Source organism: Salvelinus alpinus, chromosome 17 (genome assembly GCF_045679555.1).
Source record: "Salvelinus alpinus chromosome 17, SLU_Salpinus.1, whole genome shotgun sequence".
Classification (NCBI taxonomy): domain Eukaryota; kingdom Metazoa; phylum Chordata; class Actinopteri; order Salmoniformes; family Salmonidae; genus Salvelinus; species Salvelinus alpinus.
In genome coordinates, this window is record NC_092102.1 from 11,686,166 (window position 1) to 11,705,992 (window position 19,827).

Genomic DNA, 19,827 nt, shown 5'->3' on the forward strand with positions numbered 1-19,827 from the left:
CTCGATGGGTAGGGATATTGAACCTTTTCTTGAACAGTGTACAGTCGTGGCCAAAAGTTTTGAGAATGACACAAATATTAATTTTCACACAGTGCTGCATCAGTTTGTATGATGGCAATTTGCATATACTCCAGAATGTTATGAAGAGTGATCAGATGAATTGCAATTAATTGCAAAGTCCCTCTTTGCCATCCAAATGAACTGAATTCCAAAAAAAAAACATTTCCAGTGCATTTCAGCCCTGCCACAAAAGGACCAGCTGACATGTCAGTGATTTTCTTGTTAACACAGGTGTGAGTGTTGACGAGGACAAGGCAGAAGATCACTCTGTCATGCTGATTGAGTTCGAATAACAGACTGGAAGCTTCAAAATGAGGGTGGTGTTTGGAATCATTGTTCTTCCTCTGTCAACCATGGTTACCTGCAAGGAAACACGTGCCGTCATCATTGCTTTGCACAAAAAGGGCTTCACAGGCAAGGATATTGCTGCCAGTAAGATTGCACCTAAATCAACCATTTATCAGATCATCAAGAACTTCAAGGAGAGCGGTTCAAATGTTGTGAAGAAGGCTTCAGGGCGCCCAAGAAAGTCCAGCAAGCGCTAGGACCGTCTCCTAAAGTTGATTCAGCTGCAGGATCGGGACACCACCAGTACAGAGCTTGCTCAGGAATGGCAGCAGGCAGGTGTGAGTGCATCTGCACGCCGGAGTCGCCTCTTCACTGTGGACGTTGAGACTGGTGTTTTGCTTGCATTAATCGACTACACAAATGCTGATGCTACAGATACTCAACTATTCAAAAGAAGGCCAGTTTTATTGCTTCTTTAATCAGGACAAATGTTTTCAGCTGTGCTAACATAATTGCAAAAGGGTTTCTAATGATATATTGGCCTTTTAAAGTTATAAACTTGGATTAGCTAACACAACACTCCATTGGAACACAGGAATAAAAGTTGCTGATAATGGGCCTCTGTACGCCTATGTAGATATTCCATAAAAAATCTGTCGTTTCCAGGTACAATAGTCATTTTCAACATTAACATATAGAGTGGGGCAAAAAAGTATTTAGTCAGCCACCAATTGTGCAAGTTCTCCCACTTAAAAAGATGAGAGAGGCCTGTAATTTTCATCATAGGTACACTTCAACTATGACAGACAAAATGAGAAATAAAAATCCAGAAAATCACATTGTAGGATTTTTAATGAATTTATTTGCAAATTATGGTGGAAAATAAGTATTTGGTCAATAACAAAAGTTTATCTCAATACTTTGTTATATACCCTTTGTTGGCAATGACAGAGGTCAAACGTTTTCTGTAAGTCTTCACAAGGTTTTCACACACTGTTGCTGGTATTTTGGCCCATTCTTCCATGCAGATCTCCTCTAGAGCAGTGATGTTTTGGGGCTGTTGCTGGGCAACAGGACTTTCAACTCCCTCCAAAGATTTTCTATGGGGTTGAGATCTGGAGACTGGCTAGGCCACTCCAGGACCTTGAAATGCTTCTTACGAAGCCACTCCTTCGTTGCCCGGGCGGTGTGTTTGGGACCATTGTCATGCTGAAAGACCCAGCCACATTTCATCTTCAATGCCCTTGCTGATGGAGGGAGGTTTTCACTCAAAATCTCACGATACATGGCCCCATTCATTCTGTCCTTTACACGGATCAGTCGTCCTGGTCCCTTTGCAGAAAAACAGCCCCAAAGCATGATGTTTCCACCCCCATGCTTCACAGTAGGTATGGTGTTCTTTGGATGCAACTCAGCATTCTTTGTCCTCCAAACACGACGAGTTGAGTTTTTACCAAAAAGTTCTATTTTGGTTTCATCTGACATTCTCCCAATCTTCTTCTGGATCATCCAAATGCTCTCTAACAAACTTCAGACGGGCCTGGACATGTACTGGCTTAAGCGGGGGGACACGTCTGGCACTGCAGGATTTGAGTCCCTGGCGGCGTAGTGTGTTACTGATGGTAGGCTTTGTTACTTTGGTCCCAGCTCTCTGCAGGTCATTCACTGGGTCCCCCCGTGTGGTTCTGGGATTTTTGCTCACCGTTCTTGTGATCATTTTGACCCCACGGGGTGAGATCTTGCGTGGAGCCCCAGATCGAGGGAGATTATCAGTGGTCTTGTATGTCTTCCATTTCCTAATAATTGCTCCCACAGTTGATTTCTTTAAACCAAGCTGCTTACCTATTGCAGATTCAGTCTTCCCAGCCTGGTGCAGGTCTACAATTTTGTTTCTGGTGTCCTTTGACAGCTCTTTGGTCTTGGCCATAGTGGAGTTTGGAGTGTGACTGTTTGAGGTTGTGGACAGGTGTCTTTTATACTGATAACAAGTTCAAACAGGTGCCATTAATACAGGTAACGAGTGGAGGACAGAGGAGCCTCTTAAAGAAGAAGTTACAGGTCTGTGAGAGCCAGAAATCTTGCTTGTTTGTAGGTGACCAAATACTTATTTTCCACCATAATTTGCAAATAAATTCATTAAAAATCCTACAACGTGATTTTCTGGATTTTTATTTCTCATTTTGTCTGTCATAGTTGAAGTGTACCTATGGTGAAAATTACAGGCCTCTCTCATCTTTTTAAGTGGGAGAACTTGCACAATTGGTGGCTGACTAAATACTTTTTTGCCCCACTCTATATGTTAATGTTGAAAATGACTATTGTACCTGGAAACGACAGATTTTTTATGGAATATCTACATAGGTGTACAGAGGCCCATTATCAGTAACTTTTATTCCTGTGTTCCAATGGAGTGTTGTGTTAGCTAATCCAAGTTTATAATTTTAAAAGGCCAATATATCATTAGAAACCCTTTTGCAATTATGTTAGCACAGCTGAAAACTTTTGTCCTGATTAAAGAAGCAATAAAACTGGCCTTCTTTTGAATAGTTGAGTATCTGTAGCATCAGCATTTGTGTAGTCGATTAATCCAAGCAAAACACCAATCTCAACGTCCACAGTGAAGAGGCGACTCCGGGATGCTGGCCTTCTAGGCAGAGTTGCAAAGAAAAAGACATATCTCAGACTGGCCAATAAAAAGAAAAGATTAAGATGGGAAAAAGAACACAGACACTGGACAGAGGAACTCTGCCTAGAAGGCCAGCATCCTGGAGCATCTTCACTGTGGACGTTGAGACTGGTGTTTGGCTCAGTTGTACACCGGGGCCTCCCACTCCTCTTTCTATTCTGGTTAGAGCCAGTTCGCGCTTTTCTGTGAAGGGAGTAGCACACAGCGTTGTACGAGATCTTCAGTTTCTTGGCAATTTCTTGCAAGGAATAGCCTTCATTTCTCAGAACAAGAATAGATTGGTGAGTTTTGTAAAAAAGTTATTTGTTTCTGGCCATTTTGAGCCTGTAATCGAACCCACAAATGCTGAAGTCCAGAGAGGACATACGAATAAATAAATAATCACAACGTATTTAACTCATGATCACAACATGAAAAAAAAGTTGTTTTGTTGAGATCACAAGATAAATAGGAGTGGACAGTATGGCTGAGGCGGCAGAGCCCATGGTGGATCAGTGCATATGTTTTTATTGATTGTTATGGATGGTACATTTCATGCGAACATCTTCAGCTTTCATTTGTGTTTGGAGCACATTATCAGTTTATAAGTTAGAATGTTAGCAAGATAAATGTCCTTTACCTTGAGCTAAGAGCTCTTGGGGCATCTAAGCTATCGTGGGGCATTTGAGCCTGTCTCCCAGGCTGTATGCCACCCCCAAGACCACAGCCAATCGCATGCAAGCAACAAAGCAGCTACAGGGACTTCAGAAACTATTCATACCCATTGACTTATTCCATATTTTGTTGTTACAGCCTGAATTTTCTCACCAATCTACACACAATACTCCGTAATGACAAAGTGAAGAAAAAAAAAGGTTTTATCAAATACATAAATATCTAATTTACGTAAGTATTCTCACCCCTTTGCTATGAGCTCCGGTGCATCCAATTTCCTTTGATCATCCTTAAGATGCCACTACTACTTCCTTGGAGTCCACCTCTGGCCAATTCAATTGTTTGGACATGATTTAGAAAGAAACACACCTGTCTATATAAGGTCCCACAGTTGAAACAATTTCTAGAATGTAGAAAGTTTGGTCTCCATAATTGGAAAATGTAAAGAAATATGGAACTACCTAGAGCTGGCTGTTCGACCAAACTGAGCAACTGGGCAAAAAGGACCTTGGTCAGGGAGGTGACCAATAACCCGATGACCACTCATCAGAATTACAGACTTCCTTAACTGAGATGGGAGAACCTGCCAGGAGGACAACTCTCTCTACAGAGTTTCACCAATCTGGGCTTTATGGGAGAGTGGTCAGACAGAAGCCACTCCTGAGAAGAAGCCACATAACAGCACACCTGGAGTTTGCAAAAAGGCAAGTGAAAGACTGAGATCATAAGGCAAACGATTATGTGGTCTGATGAGCCCAAAAACTTTTTGGCCTGAATGCAAAGCACTATGTCTGGGGAAAACCAGGCACAGCTCATCAACCATCTAACACCACCCCTACCGTGAAGCATGATGGTGGCAGCATCATGCTATGGGGATGCTTTTCGGTGGCAGGGACTGGGAGACTGATAAGGATAGAGGGAACAATGAATGGAGCCAAATACAGGCAAATCCTTGATGAAAACCTACTTCAGAGTGCAAACAACCTTAGACTAGGGTGAAGATTTACATTCCAACAGGATAATGACCCCAAACATACAGCCAAAGCAACACGAGAATGGCTCCAGAACAAGAATGTTAAAGTCCTTGAGTTACCCAGCCAAAGCCCAGACTTGAGTCCCTTTGAAAATCTGTGGAAAGACTTCAAGATTGCTGTTCACCGCCGTACCCCATCTAACGTAGCAAAGCTTGGGAAATTTTGCAAGGAAGAATGAGAGAAAATCCCCAACTCTAGATGTGCAAAGCTGATGCAGAAAACCCTAAATTACTCAAAGCTGTAATCGCCTCAAATGTGCTTCAACAAACTATTGACTCATGGTGTGAATACTTACAGTGGAGAGAACAAGTATTTGATACACTGCCGATTTTGAAGGTTTTCCTACTTCCAAAGCATGTAGACGTCTGTAATTTTTATCATAGGTACACTTCAACTGTGAGAGACGGAATCTAAAACAAAAATCCAGAAAATCACATTGTATGATTTTTAAGTAATTAAATTGCATTTTATTGCGTGACATAAGTATTTGATCACCTACCAACCAGTAAGAATTCCGGCTCTCACAGACCTGTTAGTTTTTCTTTTAGAAGCCCTCCTGTTCTCCACTCATTACCTGTATTAACTGCACCTGTTTGAACTTGTTACCTGTATAAAAGACACCTGTACACACACTCAATCAAACAGACTCCAATCTCTCCACAATGGCCAAGACCAGAGAGCTGTGTAAGGACATCAGGGATAAAATTGTAGACCTGCACAAGGCTGGGATGGGCTACAGGACAATAGGCAAGCAGCTTGGTGAGAAGGCAACAACTGTTGGCGCAATTATTAGAAAATGGAAGATGTTCAAGATGACGGTCAATCACCCTCGGTCTGGGGCTCCATGCAAGATCTCACCTCGTGGGGCATCAATGATCATAAGGAAGGTGAGGGATCAGCCCAGAACTACACGGCAGGACCTGGTCAATGACCTGAAGAGAGCTGGGACCACAGTCTCAAAGAAAACCATTAGTAACACACTACGCTGTCATGGATTGAAATCCTGCAGCGCACGCAAGGTCCCCCTGCTCAAGCCAGCGCATGTCCAGGCCCGTCTGAAGTTTGCCAATGACCATCTGGATGATCCAGAGGAGGAATGGGAGAAGGTCATGTGGTCTGATGAGACAAAAATAGAGCTTTTTGGTCTAAACTCCACTCGCCGTGTTTGGAGGAAGAAGAAGGTTGAGTACAACCCCAAGAACACCCTCCCAACCGTGAAGCATGGAGGTGGAAACATAATTCTTTGGGGATGCTTTTCTGCAAAGGGGACAGGACGACTGCACCGTATTGAGGGGAGGATGGATGGGGCCATGTATCGCGAGATCTTGGCCAAAAACCTCCTTCCCTCAGTAAGAGCATTGAAGATGGGTCGTGGCTGGATCTTCCAGCATGACAACGACCCGAAACACACAGCCAGGGCAACTAAGGAGTGGCTCCGTAAGAAGCATCTCAAGGTCCTGGAGTGGCCTAGCCAGTCTCCAGACCTGAACCCAATAGAAAATCTTTGGAGGGAGCTGAACGTCCGTATTGCCCAGCGACAGCCCCGAAACCTGAAGGATCTGGAGAAGGTATGTATGGAGGAGTGGGCCAAAATCCCTGCTGCAGTGTGTGCAAACCTGGTCAATAACTACAGGAAACGTATGATCTTTGTAATTGCAAACAAAGGTTTCTGTACCAAATATTAAGTTCTGCTTTTCTGATGTATCAAATACTTATGTCATGCAATAAAATGCAAATTAATTACTTAAAAATCATACAATGTGATTTTCTGGATTTTTGTTTTAGATTCCGTCTCTCACAGTTGAAGTGTACCTATGATAAAAATTACAGACCTCTACATGCTTTGTAAGTAGGAAAACCTGCAAAATCGGCAGTGTATCAAATACTTGTTCTCCCCACTGTATATACATTTGATTTTTGTATTTCATTTTCAATACATTTGCAAAAAGTACAATTTAAACATATTTTCACTTTGTCATTATGGGGTATTGTGTGTAGTTGTGAGGGGGAAAATTTTATTCAATTTAATCAATTTTGAATTCAGGCTATAACACAACAAAACGTCAAGGGGTATGAATTATTTCTGAAGGCACTATGTGCAACAGTTGTAGATTAAACTTAAGATAAGATGGTAAAGGCAATGTTCATAAGGCAGTTTTATGTTTTTGGGATCGTTCATTTGACTGCCCTAAATCATGGGGGAAACTGCAAATGTTTTAGTTGAGCCCAATTAGCTAGTAAATCCAACCCTTTAAGTCTAGACAAGATTGTAGTCTAGACAGGATTGTAATACTAAAAGCATAGTCTTGCCAAGTACACAGCACTAGCACAGTATGATGTATGGACGTCTGTCTGGAGGCCCAGCTTGGACATAACTCCGTAGTGGCTTGTAAAAGGGATCTTTGTAATGGCAACTGCTGTGGTATTAACCAAGTCAGGATAACTTTAATTAAATTAACTCACTCACTGTCCTATTATGTTGAGCATCTTGCTAATGTTGTTTACATTCCAAAGCACACCCTCTTGTCAAAGACCTACATAGAATAGGCTAATGAAATGGCTTGAAATTTAGTTTCAGAGTTGTATTTCGAGAACGTTAAAAAGTTGTACGTTTGTGTGGTATTTCCAAGTTTGCGGATTAGCTGTTTAATTTGAAGAGTGTTATTGCACTAAATGGCAATAGAGATGGCCTGAATGCCTGTCTGTTTGACAATGACAGACAGGGATTGGCATGAAAATGACAGCAATGAGTTGACAAGAGCACAAAGATCATGGGACGAGGCTACAATGGAGAAAGGTGAAATTAAAACGGATGATGTGCAATGTAAAAAAATAACTTGACGGATCTTGCTTTTTAGATATTTTTGAATAAATGTATATTTTTCAAATGCAGAATTCTAAAATGGCGAAAAATAATTCAACTAATAAAGATGGTTATTTTTTGGGACCTGTCTGTATGTCTCCTCTGTTTGTGACATCTTTGTTTTCAGGCCTGATTCTTGCTCTTAAAAAATTAAGCAAAATACATGAGGCTTTAAATTCTGGAGTACAGTTTAGAAACCTAGTGATAATAAATCCAATGAGCAGAAGTCAGATTTGGTACCAGAATTTTTTATTTTTTTATTTATTATATTCTTTATTTGTGCATACAAAGCTTTCTTAAAAAATAGCATATAACATAGATTTTCTTACAAATGTTTCCTTTTGTCCTCCCTTTCCTAGCTGCATATGAGAAAATATATTACTACATATAAAAATCAATAAGAAAACAGACCACAATATATTACCGCTGTCATACAAAGTAGTGTCTTTCTTTTTCTTACAAAAACAATGCAAAACACTAAGAATACAAATACATGAAGCTTAAAAATATGAACGATTAAATCTTAATACAGGAGTGCTCTGTCTTTGGTTAAGTACATAGGACCTTAGACAACTGTCTGCTTTGTGTGTTAACTTTGTACATAAAGTCATACAGGTAAAAATATATGTGGGAGTTACATTGATATTGTGACTTATTCTTGTCTTGTTTTTAATGTTTGAATACATTTCTCAATGTTATACAGTATAGTAAGGACTAGTATTTGCCCCATAGTCTAGATAATTGACCCACAAAAAAAATTGTGGAATAGAACAAAATGACTATTTGCAGCAATATTAGTGTGTATTGCTCTTAACAGAAAAAGCCATAGGTATAAATACAATGCATTGGTGCGGCACACCATTATTCCTTGGTTACTACAAACTTTTCTTTCTAGAGTACAATTCATACGAACGTACATGTGAACAAAACATAACAATACCCCATAATCTCTAGTACTGACCATATCTGTGCCCTAGCCTCTACACACACTGATACCCTAACCACATACACTCTCTCCCTTGCACATTACAAATAGACGTTTCTCACGTTCACTTTGACTTTCTACTGTAGCCTACTGTAGGACTACATCTTCAACATTGTGTTTGACTTATACTGGGGAGAGTGACAGGGTTGAGGCAAGGTTTATGTGTAATTAAGAGTAGTCTTTGGTAGGCCTGTGGGTGGACTATGCTGCTTACTGCATACCTGAAACCTTAAATGACTAACAAGTGACGACAAGGCTTTGGTAACTTTAAGGCAATAGGAAATTAAAGGCCCAGTGCTGTTAAAAACTAGGTTTCCTGTGTTTTATATGTATTTCCACACTGAGGTTGGAATAATACTCTGAAAATGATAAATGCCATTTTAGTTTAAGAGCTGTTTGAAAGGACCGCCTGAAATATCCACCTGTTATGGTGGGATCAAGTTTTGGCCTGCCTGGTGACATCACAAGGCGATACATTTGTTAATAGACAAATAAGAGAGTTCCAAACCTCTCTGCCAATAACAGCTAGTTTTTCAGTTTTCCGCTTAGACCACTCACAGACAGTTCTAGCAAAATTGTTGCTTGAGAAATTGCTCTTTGCTGAGAAAAATATATTTTTTAACCATTTTAATTGAAAACAATTACAATAAGGTACTTCATTGTTACCCAGAAATGATTTGATATTGAGATAAAAATGGCTGCATTGGACCTTTAAGGCATTTTTAGATATTAGACATTTAAACAACTAATACATTTTGACTATAATTCAAAATGGCAGTCATGTTTGAAATGTTGAGCCTTTTGGTTTCAAAACTCAGTCTTTGAGAAGACAAAGCCAATGGTGCTTTGTGGGTCTGTAAAGCATTTGTTTTGAAGCCTCCTCTTTGGGAGCTGTAACACTGTTGACAGTGTAACACCGGTGACGGGTCTTTGGCTTGGTTCTCTACCTGCGCTGCGGCCCTAACATCACCTTGTTGATGAAGTTGACAATGGCAGAGGCTGGCTGCTCCGGGTCTAGCTCAGCAAACAGATGACACACATTTTCTGCCATGCTGCCTGGCTTCTTGGCTACAAACCCAAACACCCTATTGAACAGAAGGAGGAGGGGGAGAGAGGAAATAGATATTAGAGGGTTAGAAATACACACCTAGGGCTAGATTCGAACCTGACTGCGAAAGATCCGCATTATAACGCAATTGACATTTAAAGACAAGGTTTCTTGCGTTTGCGGAAACTGCATTCATGGTAAACGCTGCATATGCCGGCTCAATCGGAAATTACCTTTAAATATAAATTGCGCTATATTGCAATTATTCTGCTTTCCGGATTGAATCAAGCCCCTATTTAGACATATTGATGCCCATTCTTACTGGTTTAATACTATGAGTGAGACTTCTGTGATTAAAGGCTCAACTCAATCAGATCCGTTTTGGCAGTGTCAGAGCTGTCAAATCCATAAGTGGCACCCGGCATTATACCTAAAGCGGACATTGCCATTGGCTGAAAGGAGTCACATTAAGAGAAATTCTATGCAGCCTTGTATACAAGTTTGAACACTGGAATGTGAGATGTAATCTACACCTCGATTAGGATGATAGCAATCCTCATTATTTCGTCGAATTTTTTATTTATTTTGAGCATAATTACTTTTATAATAGCCTACACTTTCTGATTCTGAACTTCTAACACGAGTTAAGCGGAGCAGTTGCTCCAAAGCAGTTCCACCTCCGAAAACCGCCAAAATATCTGTGTCTGCTATCGCAGGTTATTGCTTGATCTGATTGAATCGAATCTAGGCCTAACTGTTTAGACGGGAACAGGCTGAGACTAAGATATGGGCCAGGTAACCAAACAAAGTTACCGTAGTAGAAGGTAGAACCTGGAAGGATAATATTAGCCTCATCTGATTATCCTGATCTCGCGAGCTTACAGTACATTATGTTCCGCTACTCGGATTCAGTGAAGTGCGTAGCGGTCAGGATGGTGGATCAGGCTATGATAATATCTCCTAAGCTAATATACGATAAAAAATAAATAATCATCGAACTACACAAATGTACATAATGCCTATGAACTGGCATAAAATAGAAGCTGTGAGCATGAATATTTGTGAACATGAATTTGTGACCGTGGTCAACAGATACTGTATTTACTGGGATGATGGCAAAGGCACAAAAGCAATATGATGCCATGCAGGTAATCAAACATCGTGTCACACCGATCAATACACATACAAACACATCACACTCCCAAACAAACATATGCACAAACACACATAGAGCACTTACTTAGATGTTGTTCTGTCTGAGTTAGTCCACCTGAAGCAAAGAGAAAGACAGACCGGACTCAAGACCCACACTGACAGACAGAGCTCTCAAACAAGCACAGGCATGGGTACAGGTGCAGTCACAGCCACGGCCTGCATTGCCCAGGCATAAACACATCACATTCTCTCTCTCTCTCTCACACACACACACACACACACACACACACACACACACACACACACACACACTCAGAAACACATATTTCAAGCTCACACCCACAGATCCATGCGCAGGTTTACAGCAATGGATGAATGAAATATGGTGATGACAGAATGGAAATGCCTCAATGTTTTCTCTTGTTTAGATGGTTAGCTGAGATGGTTTATAAACAGTGTGGTCGAGGTGTATTAGATTGCATAAGGGCACAGTCTTCATGTAATTCATGTTATACGTCATGGTTGACTGACATTTAAATTGTTTGTGAATGGTTTGTGTTAGTGTGCTACTCCAGTGCCCACCTCCTGTCCTGGGGGTCGATACTGCTGAAAGTCACACTGTTGACTGGGTAGTGTCTCCTGAAGAACACCCTATAGACAGACCGACAGAAAGACCATTTAGTGTGACCATTGATATCACGATCATATGTACTAATCTACCACAATACATCCATACAACCTTTCTTCCTGCTTTCTTTCCTAATCACTAATGACTTATGTGGGTGACATTTAGACCATATGATTTTGTCAGTGGTAATGTTACCTGCGCTGGCTGTCAGTCAGTGTGATGCCCTGTGAAGAAACTTTAAAGTGGACCACTGTGGCCGCTGGCTGGGGGTTTCGTGCCAGCGTGGCTCCGTTTGCCTTGGAGATGGCCTGTGGTCCAGTCAGTGACTCAGTCTCCACAGAATTCAGGTAGAGCACGTTGCAGGCTGGACGGGAGAGGGGTGGGACAGGAAAAAGTCAGAACAATCAGGAAGGGAACTGTGAGAGAATGATTTAGTTTCAAATTCGACATTTGTATTTATTTAACCTTTATTTAACTAGGCAAGTTTTTCAAATGCGGCATTACATAGTACTGTATCAATAGCAGCTAATGCATTATGCATCACATAGGAATTATATCAGCTCACATCACAGTGATTCATTAATTCCAGTGTGCTCTGTTCTGTTTTTTTTTGTACGGTATCAGAACAGTTAAGTTCAACACGGAAAGTTAGTACTGTGACGTCCCAACTCCCCCTGCTGGGCAAACGAGCTCACACTCTTCATATGCTTAAGAACAAGTACTCTAGTCAGAAGCAGATGAGAATTGCCACTATTTCACAGCTGAAGTCTTCGCTGATCAAGGACCTTGAAAAACAACTCACCCTATGAGATCCCTGCTGGCGCTATGTGCTGCTTGTACTGTACAGAATGTATGATTTATGTGATTTTTATTTCTTAGTTAAGTCTTAACGATTGTGGGAGAAATGTTAGTATTGGGAAGTGTATAGCTTGTGTTCCAACACCTGGGTGTTGGACCTCCTGGTAATTAAATGCATTGACCTAAAGTAGGTATGTTCTACCTGGCCATAAATGTAACTTGCATGTATGATCAAGACTGTATATTCATGTAATGTCAATAAACATTTTATAAACTTTAAAAAAAATAATGCTCACACTCTTTTAGTGATTGGTCAGATTTCGCTTTGGAGAATTTCTATTGGTCCTCCGGGCTCTGGGGCGGTATTTGGTTAGTAACTAGTTCCGGGTGAACTGATCATTGAGGTGGAAGGGTAGTCACTAGTTACCACAGCCAGAAAGTCAAAAAATGCCTATAATCGGAAACATTAAACAAAAAACGTTTTTGTTGTTGTCTAAATTTAAGGTTACGCATAATGTTAACAGTGTGGTTAGGGTTAAGGGTGAGTTTAAAATCTGATTTTAAGAAGATAAATTGTAGAAATAGGAGGGGTTTAGCCATAATTATGACTTTGTGGCTGCGGTAACTAGTGACGACCAGGTGGAATAGCAAAGTCTGAACGGAGGAGTTTACAGTCTAGTTCTAGAACCTACAACAGCCCCTTCTGTCCGCGGACAGACATTAGTTAACGTACCAGACAAAGCTATAGGTATGGCGGCGGGAGAGGCACGAAAAGTCATCATCTACGGCGGGAAAGGAGCACTAGGGGCCACTTGTGTCCAATACTTCAAGTCTAAAAACTGGGTGAGAATTGACAGACAGACAAACTGTTGTTCTTCTTTGTAAAGCTACAATGAACGATATTAGCTTCAACAACGTCAGGTATATGAACAGTATAGAAATATAACTGATGCCGACTGTCAGACTTCTAGTGTTGTTATTATGGTAGCTCTTGTAAGGTGTATTCACTAGGAACAAACGGAACCAAACAAAAGCAAACGGAGCCCGAATTTGTCTAATTGAAACGGTCGTTTTCGTTGCCAAACGTTTTGCAACGGTTTGCTACTTTGTGTGCACTAATGATACACGCCTAAAACGAGAGTTTCTATTGGACAAATTCAGGTAAGTCGCTCCCCGTTTTGTTCTGTTTGCTTCCGTTTAAGAAACGTTTTGAAACAAAATCGGCGGAATTAATACACCCCCAGGTTTAAGGTGTAACGTTGGTGCCAGTAGAATTAGGAACTGTCTTAACTGGCCGGGTACCCCTCGCTAAAGAGCTCTCTAACCTCAAAGATCTTTTAACCGAACTAAGGTTAAATAAATAGAATATATAGAGCTGAAGCCACACTCAAATTGCAGCCCTGCCTACAGTACTGTGTGTGTTTCTCCAGTGGGTGGCGTGTATTGACATCAATGCCAATGAGGAGGCAAGCGTCAACATCCTAGTCAAACCAACCGACTCCTTTACTGACCAGGCAGAACAGGTGAGACCCTCCCCGCTCCTCCTCTCCTTGTCTCGTCTCTTTCCCTCAGCTATTTCCTTCAACGCCACAGAGGGAAGGAGATGAGGGAGAAGAGGACATTAAGCCAGGCTGTGTCTGTTATATGCTGTATGTATGCCCATGTTGATGTATGTATGCCCATACCAACTGAGCCACACGGTCCCGTGTGGCTCAGTTGGTAGAGCATGGCGCTTGCAACGCCAGGGTTGTGGGTTCATTCCCCACGGGGGGACCAGGATGAATATGTATGAACTTTCCAAATTGTAAGTCGCTCTGGATAAGAGCGTCAGCTAAATGACTTAAATGTAAATGTAATGTTGATCATGGAGTGTGTGTGTGTGTGTGTGTTGCCTAGGTGACAGTGGATGTGTTGTCGTTGCTAGGCGACCAGAAGGTGGATGCCATCCTGTGTGTGGCGGGAGGATGGGCCGGAGGCAGCGCCAAGGCTAAAGGTCAGGGCTCGACACAGACAGACACACGGACAACCACTGATCTCTCTTTCCCTCTCTTCAGCCCTGTATAAGACAATGATTGTATGTGTGTGTGTGTGTGTGTAGCTCTCTATAAGAACAGTGATCTGATGTGGAAGCAGAGTGTGTGGACGTCTACCATTTCCAGTCACCTAGCAACCAGACACCTGAGAGAAGGGGGGCTGCTCACACTGTCTGGAGCCCAGGCTGCCCTGACCGGAACCCCAGGTACACACACTCAAAAATCAATTAACAAATATCCCTTCTCTCTCCATCACAGAGCTGTCTCTGGTTTTCCCACCCATCCATTCTGTTCCGCTCCCTATTTTGCATCTGCGTTGCCACCCCTCACTGCCTGGCTTTTATGATTGGCATCCATTAAGAATGTGAGCAGTAGATTCCATATATTGTTCTCTCCCTCTTGCGTGTGTGTGTAGGTATGTTGGGTTATGGTATGGCGAAGGCAGCGGTCCACCAGCTGTGTCAGTCTCTAGCGGGAACCAACAGTGGCCTCCCTCCACAAGCTGCTGCTGTCGCTATACTACCGTAAGACAGACAGACACACCCACACAGACGAACGGGCACACATTCACACCAGTCTGTAATCATCTTTTGCACTCTGACAGCATTACCTTGGATACGCCTATGAACAGGAAGTTCATGCCTGACGCTGATGTCACTTCCTGGACACCACTGGAATATGTGGCAGAGTGAGTGTGCGACAGTGCTGTCCATACACACACACACACACACACACCACACAAAATATAATATAATGATGTAATATACAGTATTTAGCTATGCCGGCTTACATTTCCATATGGGTGGTCTCAGCAGGAATCGAACCCAAACCCCTGATGCTGCAAGAGCCATGCTGTAACAGTTTCTCTATCCTGGTCCAGGAGACCTAGCACTAGACACCTGATTACACTAATCAATTTATCATCAAACCTTTGAATAATGGAATCAGATGTGTGCAGTGCTAGGGCAAAAGCTAAAATGTGCACCCCATTGGATCCCTAGCACCAGGATTAAGAAGCACTGCTTTAACACAGTACTGTGATATAATAACGTGTTGTGATTCAGTGCTGTCTGATGTGATGTTTTAGAATGTTTTACTGTGTTGTGTTCTACCGTGCTGTGATCTATGGAATGTTCAATTGTGTTGTTCCAGAATGTTCTACGGCTGGTCGACAGGAGAGAACCGACCAGCCTCCGGAACTCTGCTGCAGCTGGTGACATCACAGGGCCAGACACAGGCCACACCGATGTAGAGGCGCACGCACGTGTATGTGCACACTCTTCCGCAATCATCTGCTCACTGTCCTCAAGAACTGAAATTACCACAACACTACTTAATGCTGGGCGCGTTCAAGCAGATACATTTTGTCTAGTCGGTCACCGCCTTTCAAAGTGTGTTGCATTATGGGATAAAAATAGTTCGACATGTGCCTACATATCGATTGCATGAACTTTACAAATGTAAAAAAAAAAATAATAATAATAATAATTTTGCTTCTTCATTTGTGCTTCTAAATCAGCATTGCTTGCTGTTTAGGGTTTTAGGCTGGGTTTCTTTATAACCACTTGTGACATTTACTGATGTAAAAAGGGCTTTATAAATTTGATTTGAGTTAAGCAATCATTAGGGTGTTTTTGGTTGACCCACGTTAACGTGACTGAACTAGGAACCACCTTTGCCATGATTCTAAAGCTACAGGGAATAAAAATCAGTGATATTTAACATCTAACAAGTTAATTGTACACATGTTACGTTTTCAGTTTGTGAGTGTGATATGGGGGTACATAAGTTTATTTCAACATTTTGTAAAGAAAACCTTTTATTGACAATAGCAGCTATGTTGACACTGCCATATTGACCTGAGCCTTGCTGCTGGAAAACCCCCACAGTGTCCCAACTTTTGACTGTCGCAGATGCACCTCCCCCGCCTTCACTCACCGACCAAATTTACTGTGGGCTTTGTTAGCATTACTGCTCAAACACACCATCTGTGTGTGTGTCAGTGATGTGCAGTCAGGGTAGGCAGTGCTTACTCTGTAATGACAATTTAATCAAAATAGCTGTTATGAAAGTCAAATTGAAAAGACAATTATATTTAAGTATTGTTTTAGTTATCTAATATTTGTTTTCTCAAAAAAAAAAAATTCTTTCTCTCAAATCCCAAAATGTACTAAAACTGCATCAAAACCTCGAGTCGCCAGGGTATGCATCACGATCGTCGTATGCAGTGCCTTCCTTCCCGTTAACTGAAATGCACTCCAGTAACTGTTGATGGACGTTTCAGGCATAGGGCTTTGCTAGCTTCATTCATTTAATTGAGTGGATTTCATAGTTTGCACATGCGTATTGCCTTTAAAAAAATTGATAAACAGTGCTTATTTGGGGCGTCTACAAAGTTTGGTCCTGGCATCCCCTGAGTGTCAGCTAACGTCAACGAAGCTAACAAAAACAATAACCTGACAAAATGGATATTATGCACCGCAAAAAAATTTCCATTCATCCAGAAGGATAGACGAATGGATTTAATTTACAAGTGGAGGTAGGCTTAAAAGCATTTCCATTAGCAATTGGCAGGTCACTGTTGAATGAATATGAGAAAAACTGGTATATTACACAAATGTATAAAACATGTGACTTGCTCTATCATTATCAGTTGCATGGACTACAACATAGTTTACGCCCTATATACTGTGGAAAATAAGATGTATTACATTATAAAACACCATGGAGTTCATATATGTCACACACAACAGCAGGAATGCAGCCATTTGTAATTGAACATTGTGATAACTGACTAGGCTAGGGAACTCACCTGCACCCTGTTTCAGCAGGTCTGCAGCAGTGCTCATGTTACTGGCAGTCGACTGCAGCGCCTGCATTTCTCCAATGGGATCTGCAACACAGGGATGTACAAATTAGATAAAGGTATTTGAATCAATATCTATACTCTGTCTCCATCTGGAGGAAATTGCTGGAAATATTTCAACCTTGCCAGAAGGTTATAATTCTATGCATTATGTATCAGTGAAAAGTGCTACAAACCTAAAATGTCTATGTACTATTATTGCACAAATTGTCTAGGGATTAGATTGTGAGAGGGTACTTAGCATCAATGGTTATCAAACAGCTTATGTTTACTTCGGTGGGGACTGGTTCCCATTAAAATGACTCCAGCCGGCTAGCTAATAATAGGCCATAATGTGAGTGACTGCAGACCTTTTTCTGGGATCCGTAGGGAACAGGGTAGGGAAATGGGGGTGATGGAGTGCTGGTACACCAATGCAGACAAACTCCCTGTGGAACACAGACATTTAGGGCTCTATTCAATCTGTATCGCTGAATTGTTACCGATTGCACGATAGAAATGTAAAGGTCATTTTTGATTGAGCCGACATATGCAGCGTTTACTGTGAATGCAGTGTCCGCTAACGTGGGAACATTGCCTTTAAATTTCAATCTCGCTGTAATGCTGAACTTCCGCGATACGGACTGAATAGAGCCCTTAGACTAAATGATCCAGTGGGAACAACAACTATGGAACATAATGACTGAATGCCTAAATAGCTGAATACTGAACAAACTAAAACAATATAGCCCAAAACTGAGAGTATACTATTCTTAATGAACATCTCACCAAAATGGGGCTCATTCTGACACCCTTTGATCTTCACTCCACGGGGGCCCGGCTCAATCAGGAAGTGTCGCACCAGCTGCTCTAATGGATTGGCTACCATGTGTGTGTTAGGGAGAGAACATGAAGAACACTATTAGCTAGCTGAAATTGAAGTGCTTTGTGTCGAGGAAATGTAGGGTGTTGAGATGAAGGCAAAAGGCTCGGGCAGTTGTTGAGTCATACCTTTGCTGCTGTGGTTGTTGACGTTAGCGGGCGGGATGGCCACCTTCAGTGCCAGGCCATAGGCACCCTGGAAGGAGTTGCTGTCCCGGATAAGAAACGCCCCTGGTTCTCTCTCCTTCAGCGCAGCTATGGCTACAGGCAAACAGAAAATAGACATAAAAAAAAGTTTCATGCATATTTCATAACAGTCAAACAGCTTTCTTTATGATGAGTTAAAAAGTAACTTAAGTTACCTTGGTCCCTGGAGATGCCAGGTTTGTACCAGAAGCGTGAGCTGTCCTGGACAAATTTAACACTGACTCTGCCTGCCATCTCTCCTTCCACTGATAGAATTCCTTCTCCTTGGCCTGCAGGGGGTGCCATCTCCCCCACCATTGGAGAGAAGGTGACATGGTGCTGTGAGAGGGAGGGCCTCAGGGTACCCACCCCGCCGTTAGGTGATCCTGGCTGGGCAGACTGCCGCCGTTTCTCTGGGAGTGGGGGCTGGGGGATGGTGACAGCAGTGTAGCCCGAGTATGGCACATGAGGGGCAGATTGGGCACAGCAGCTGGTGGCAGAGGTGGGGAAGGTGGGGGTGTCATGTCCCTCAGGGGCTGAAGAGTGCCCACTGGCACTGCCCTCCATGCCAGGGTAATGCTGCAGGGGTCCTGGGGGCTCAGTGCCCAGCATCAGCCTCCGGCACAGGGTGGCGAAGCCAGGCACAGGAGGTTCTGAGGAGGGGGAGCCCTCCAGACTGCTGATGGGAGGCTGGGGGGAGGAAGGAGCCGAAGTGGGGGTCGAGATGGATTTAGGGACCTCTGGGGTCACCTCCCTGGGTGGACATGCTCCATTCAGCTGGCCCTGAGCTGGGCAGGGTCCCGTTGTGCCAGGTGCAGAGTTGGGGTTGGGTGGCTGGTGCTGGGCAAGAGGAGGCGGTGCAGCAGTCTCTGTAGGAAGGGTGGTCTCTGGACCAGGTGGGCTAACTTTCTCAGGGGGGGTCTGAGTGGGTGATACGGAGAGGCAGTGGTTGCTGGGTTGGCTGGTTGTAGGTGAGAGTGTGGTACAGTGGTTCTGGGGCTGGTTGGGTGAGGGTGGATGTGTCGGTGTGGTGCAGTGGCTGTTGAGTTGGGTGGGGGAAGGTGTGGGTGTCACGGATGAAGACTGTGAGGGGTCAGGGATGTGTTGCTGGTTGGGCTGAGACACTTGAGCAGCAGTACTATCGGGCCTATCCTGAGACTGGGCAGATTCAAAGTCACTGTTGACTATGTCAGTCGATCGAACTTCATCCTCTTGTACACCTAGACTGGGCCTAAAAAAATAGAAAGTCATATTAAAAGAGATATGCATATTCTTACATTACATTTTGAAATGTTTATTTAAGGAAATTGTCTGGTACTTCTGTATCCTAAACTCAGCAAAAAAAGAAACGTCCCTTTTTCAGGACACTGTCTTTCAAAGATAATTTGTATAAATCCAAATAATTTCACAGATCTTCATTGTAAAGGGTTTAAACACTGTTTCCCATGCTTGTTCAATGAACAAGAAACAATTATTGAACATACACCTGTGGAACGTTTGTTAAGACACTAACAGCTTACAGACGGTAGGCAATTAAGGTCACAGTTATGAAAACCTAGGACACTAAAGAGGCCTTTCTATTGACTGTGAAAAACACCAAATGTAAGATGCCCAGGGTCCCTACTCATCTGTGTGAATGTGCCTTAGGCATGCTGCAAGGAGGCATGAGGACTGCAGATGTG

The 19,827-nt window shown here is 42.5% G+C and overlaps 2 protein-coding genes and 1 long non-coding RNA gene across 5 annotated transcripts in view; 2 read left to right on the forward strand and 1 right to left on the reverse strand.

The window, feature by feature from the left end:
• Positions 1–7,812: 7,812 nt before the first annotated feature.
• Positions 7,813–19,827, reverse strand: part of LOC139542119 (tensin-2-like) — a 49,573-nt gene continuing 37,558 nt past the window's right edge. For 2 of the 3 annotated variants that reach the window (XM_071347177.1, XM_071347179.1), the window contains exons 20-28: positions 18,322–19,376; positions 18,089–18,220; positions 17,867–17,959; positions 17,449–17,526; positions 17,045–17,125; positions 11,597–11,765; positions 11,356–11,424; positions 10,859–10,888; positions 7,813–9,655 (exon numbers count right to left, since the gene is read on the reverse strand). In XM_071347177.1, coding sequence (XP_071203278.1) covers positions 9,514–9,655; positions 10,859–10,888; positions 11,356–11,424; positions 11,597–11,765; positions 17,045–17,125; positions 17,449–17,526; positions 17,867–17,959; positions 18,089–18,220; positions 18,322–19,376 — 1,849 coding nt within the window. In that variant the 3' untranslated portion in view covers positions 7,813–9,513. The remainder of the gene's footprint in view (positions 9,656–10,858; positions 10,889–11,355; positions 11,425–11,596; positions 11,766–17,044; positions 17,126–17,448; positions 17,527–17,866; positions 17,960–18,088; positions 18,221–18,321; positions 19,377–19,827) is intronic. The other variant, XM_071347178.1, reaches the window with a different exon arrangement.
• Positions 12,589–15,733, forward strand: LOC139542121 (dihydropteridine reductase-like). Its single transcript, XM_071347180.1, has 7 exons — positions 12,589–13,042; positions 13,630–13,722; positions 14,096–14,192; positions 14,298–14,438; positions 14,648–14,756; positions 14,837–14,920; positions 15,385–15,733. The coding sequence occupies exons 1-7, from the start codon at positions 12,950–12,952 to the stop codon at positions 15,482–15,484; spliced, it is 717 nt and encodes a 238-aa protein (XP_071203281.1). The 5' UTR covers positions 12,589–12,949; the 3' UTR covers positions 15,485–15,733.
• The window catches only part of LOC139542122 (uncharacterized), a 30,100-nt gene continuing 27,331 nt past the window's right edge, over positions 17,059–19,827 (forward strand). Inside the window, exon 1 of the long non-coding RNA XR_011668469.1 lies at positions 17,059–17,157. This is a non-coding gene — a long non-coding RNA (uncharacterized lncRNA). The remainder of the gene's footprint in view (positions 17,158–19,827) is intronic.

Coding starts and splice junctions, on each gene's coding strand:
- LOC139542121 (XM_071347180.1), top strand. CDS start 12,950: ATGGCGGCGGGAGAGGCACGAAAAGTCATCATCTACGGCGGGAAAGGA. Junction 13,723..14,095: donor TTACTGACCAGGCAGAACAG/GTGAGACCCTCC, acceptor TGTGTTGCCTAG/GTGACAGTGGATGTGTTGTC. Junction 14,757..14,836: donor GCTGCTGTCGCTATACTACC/GTAAGACAGACA, acceptor GCACTCTGACAG/CATTACCTTGGATACGCCTA.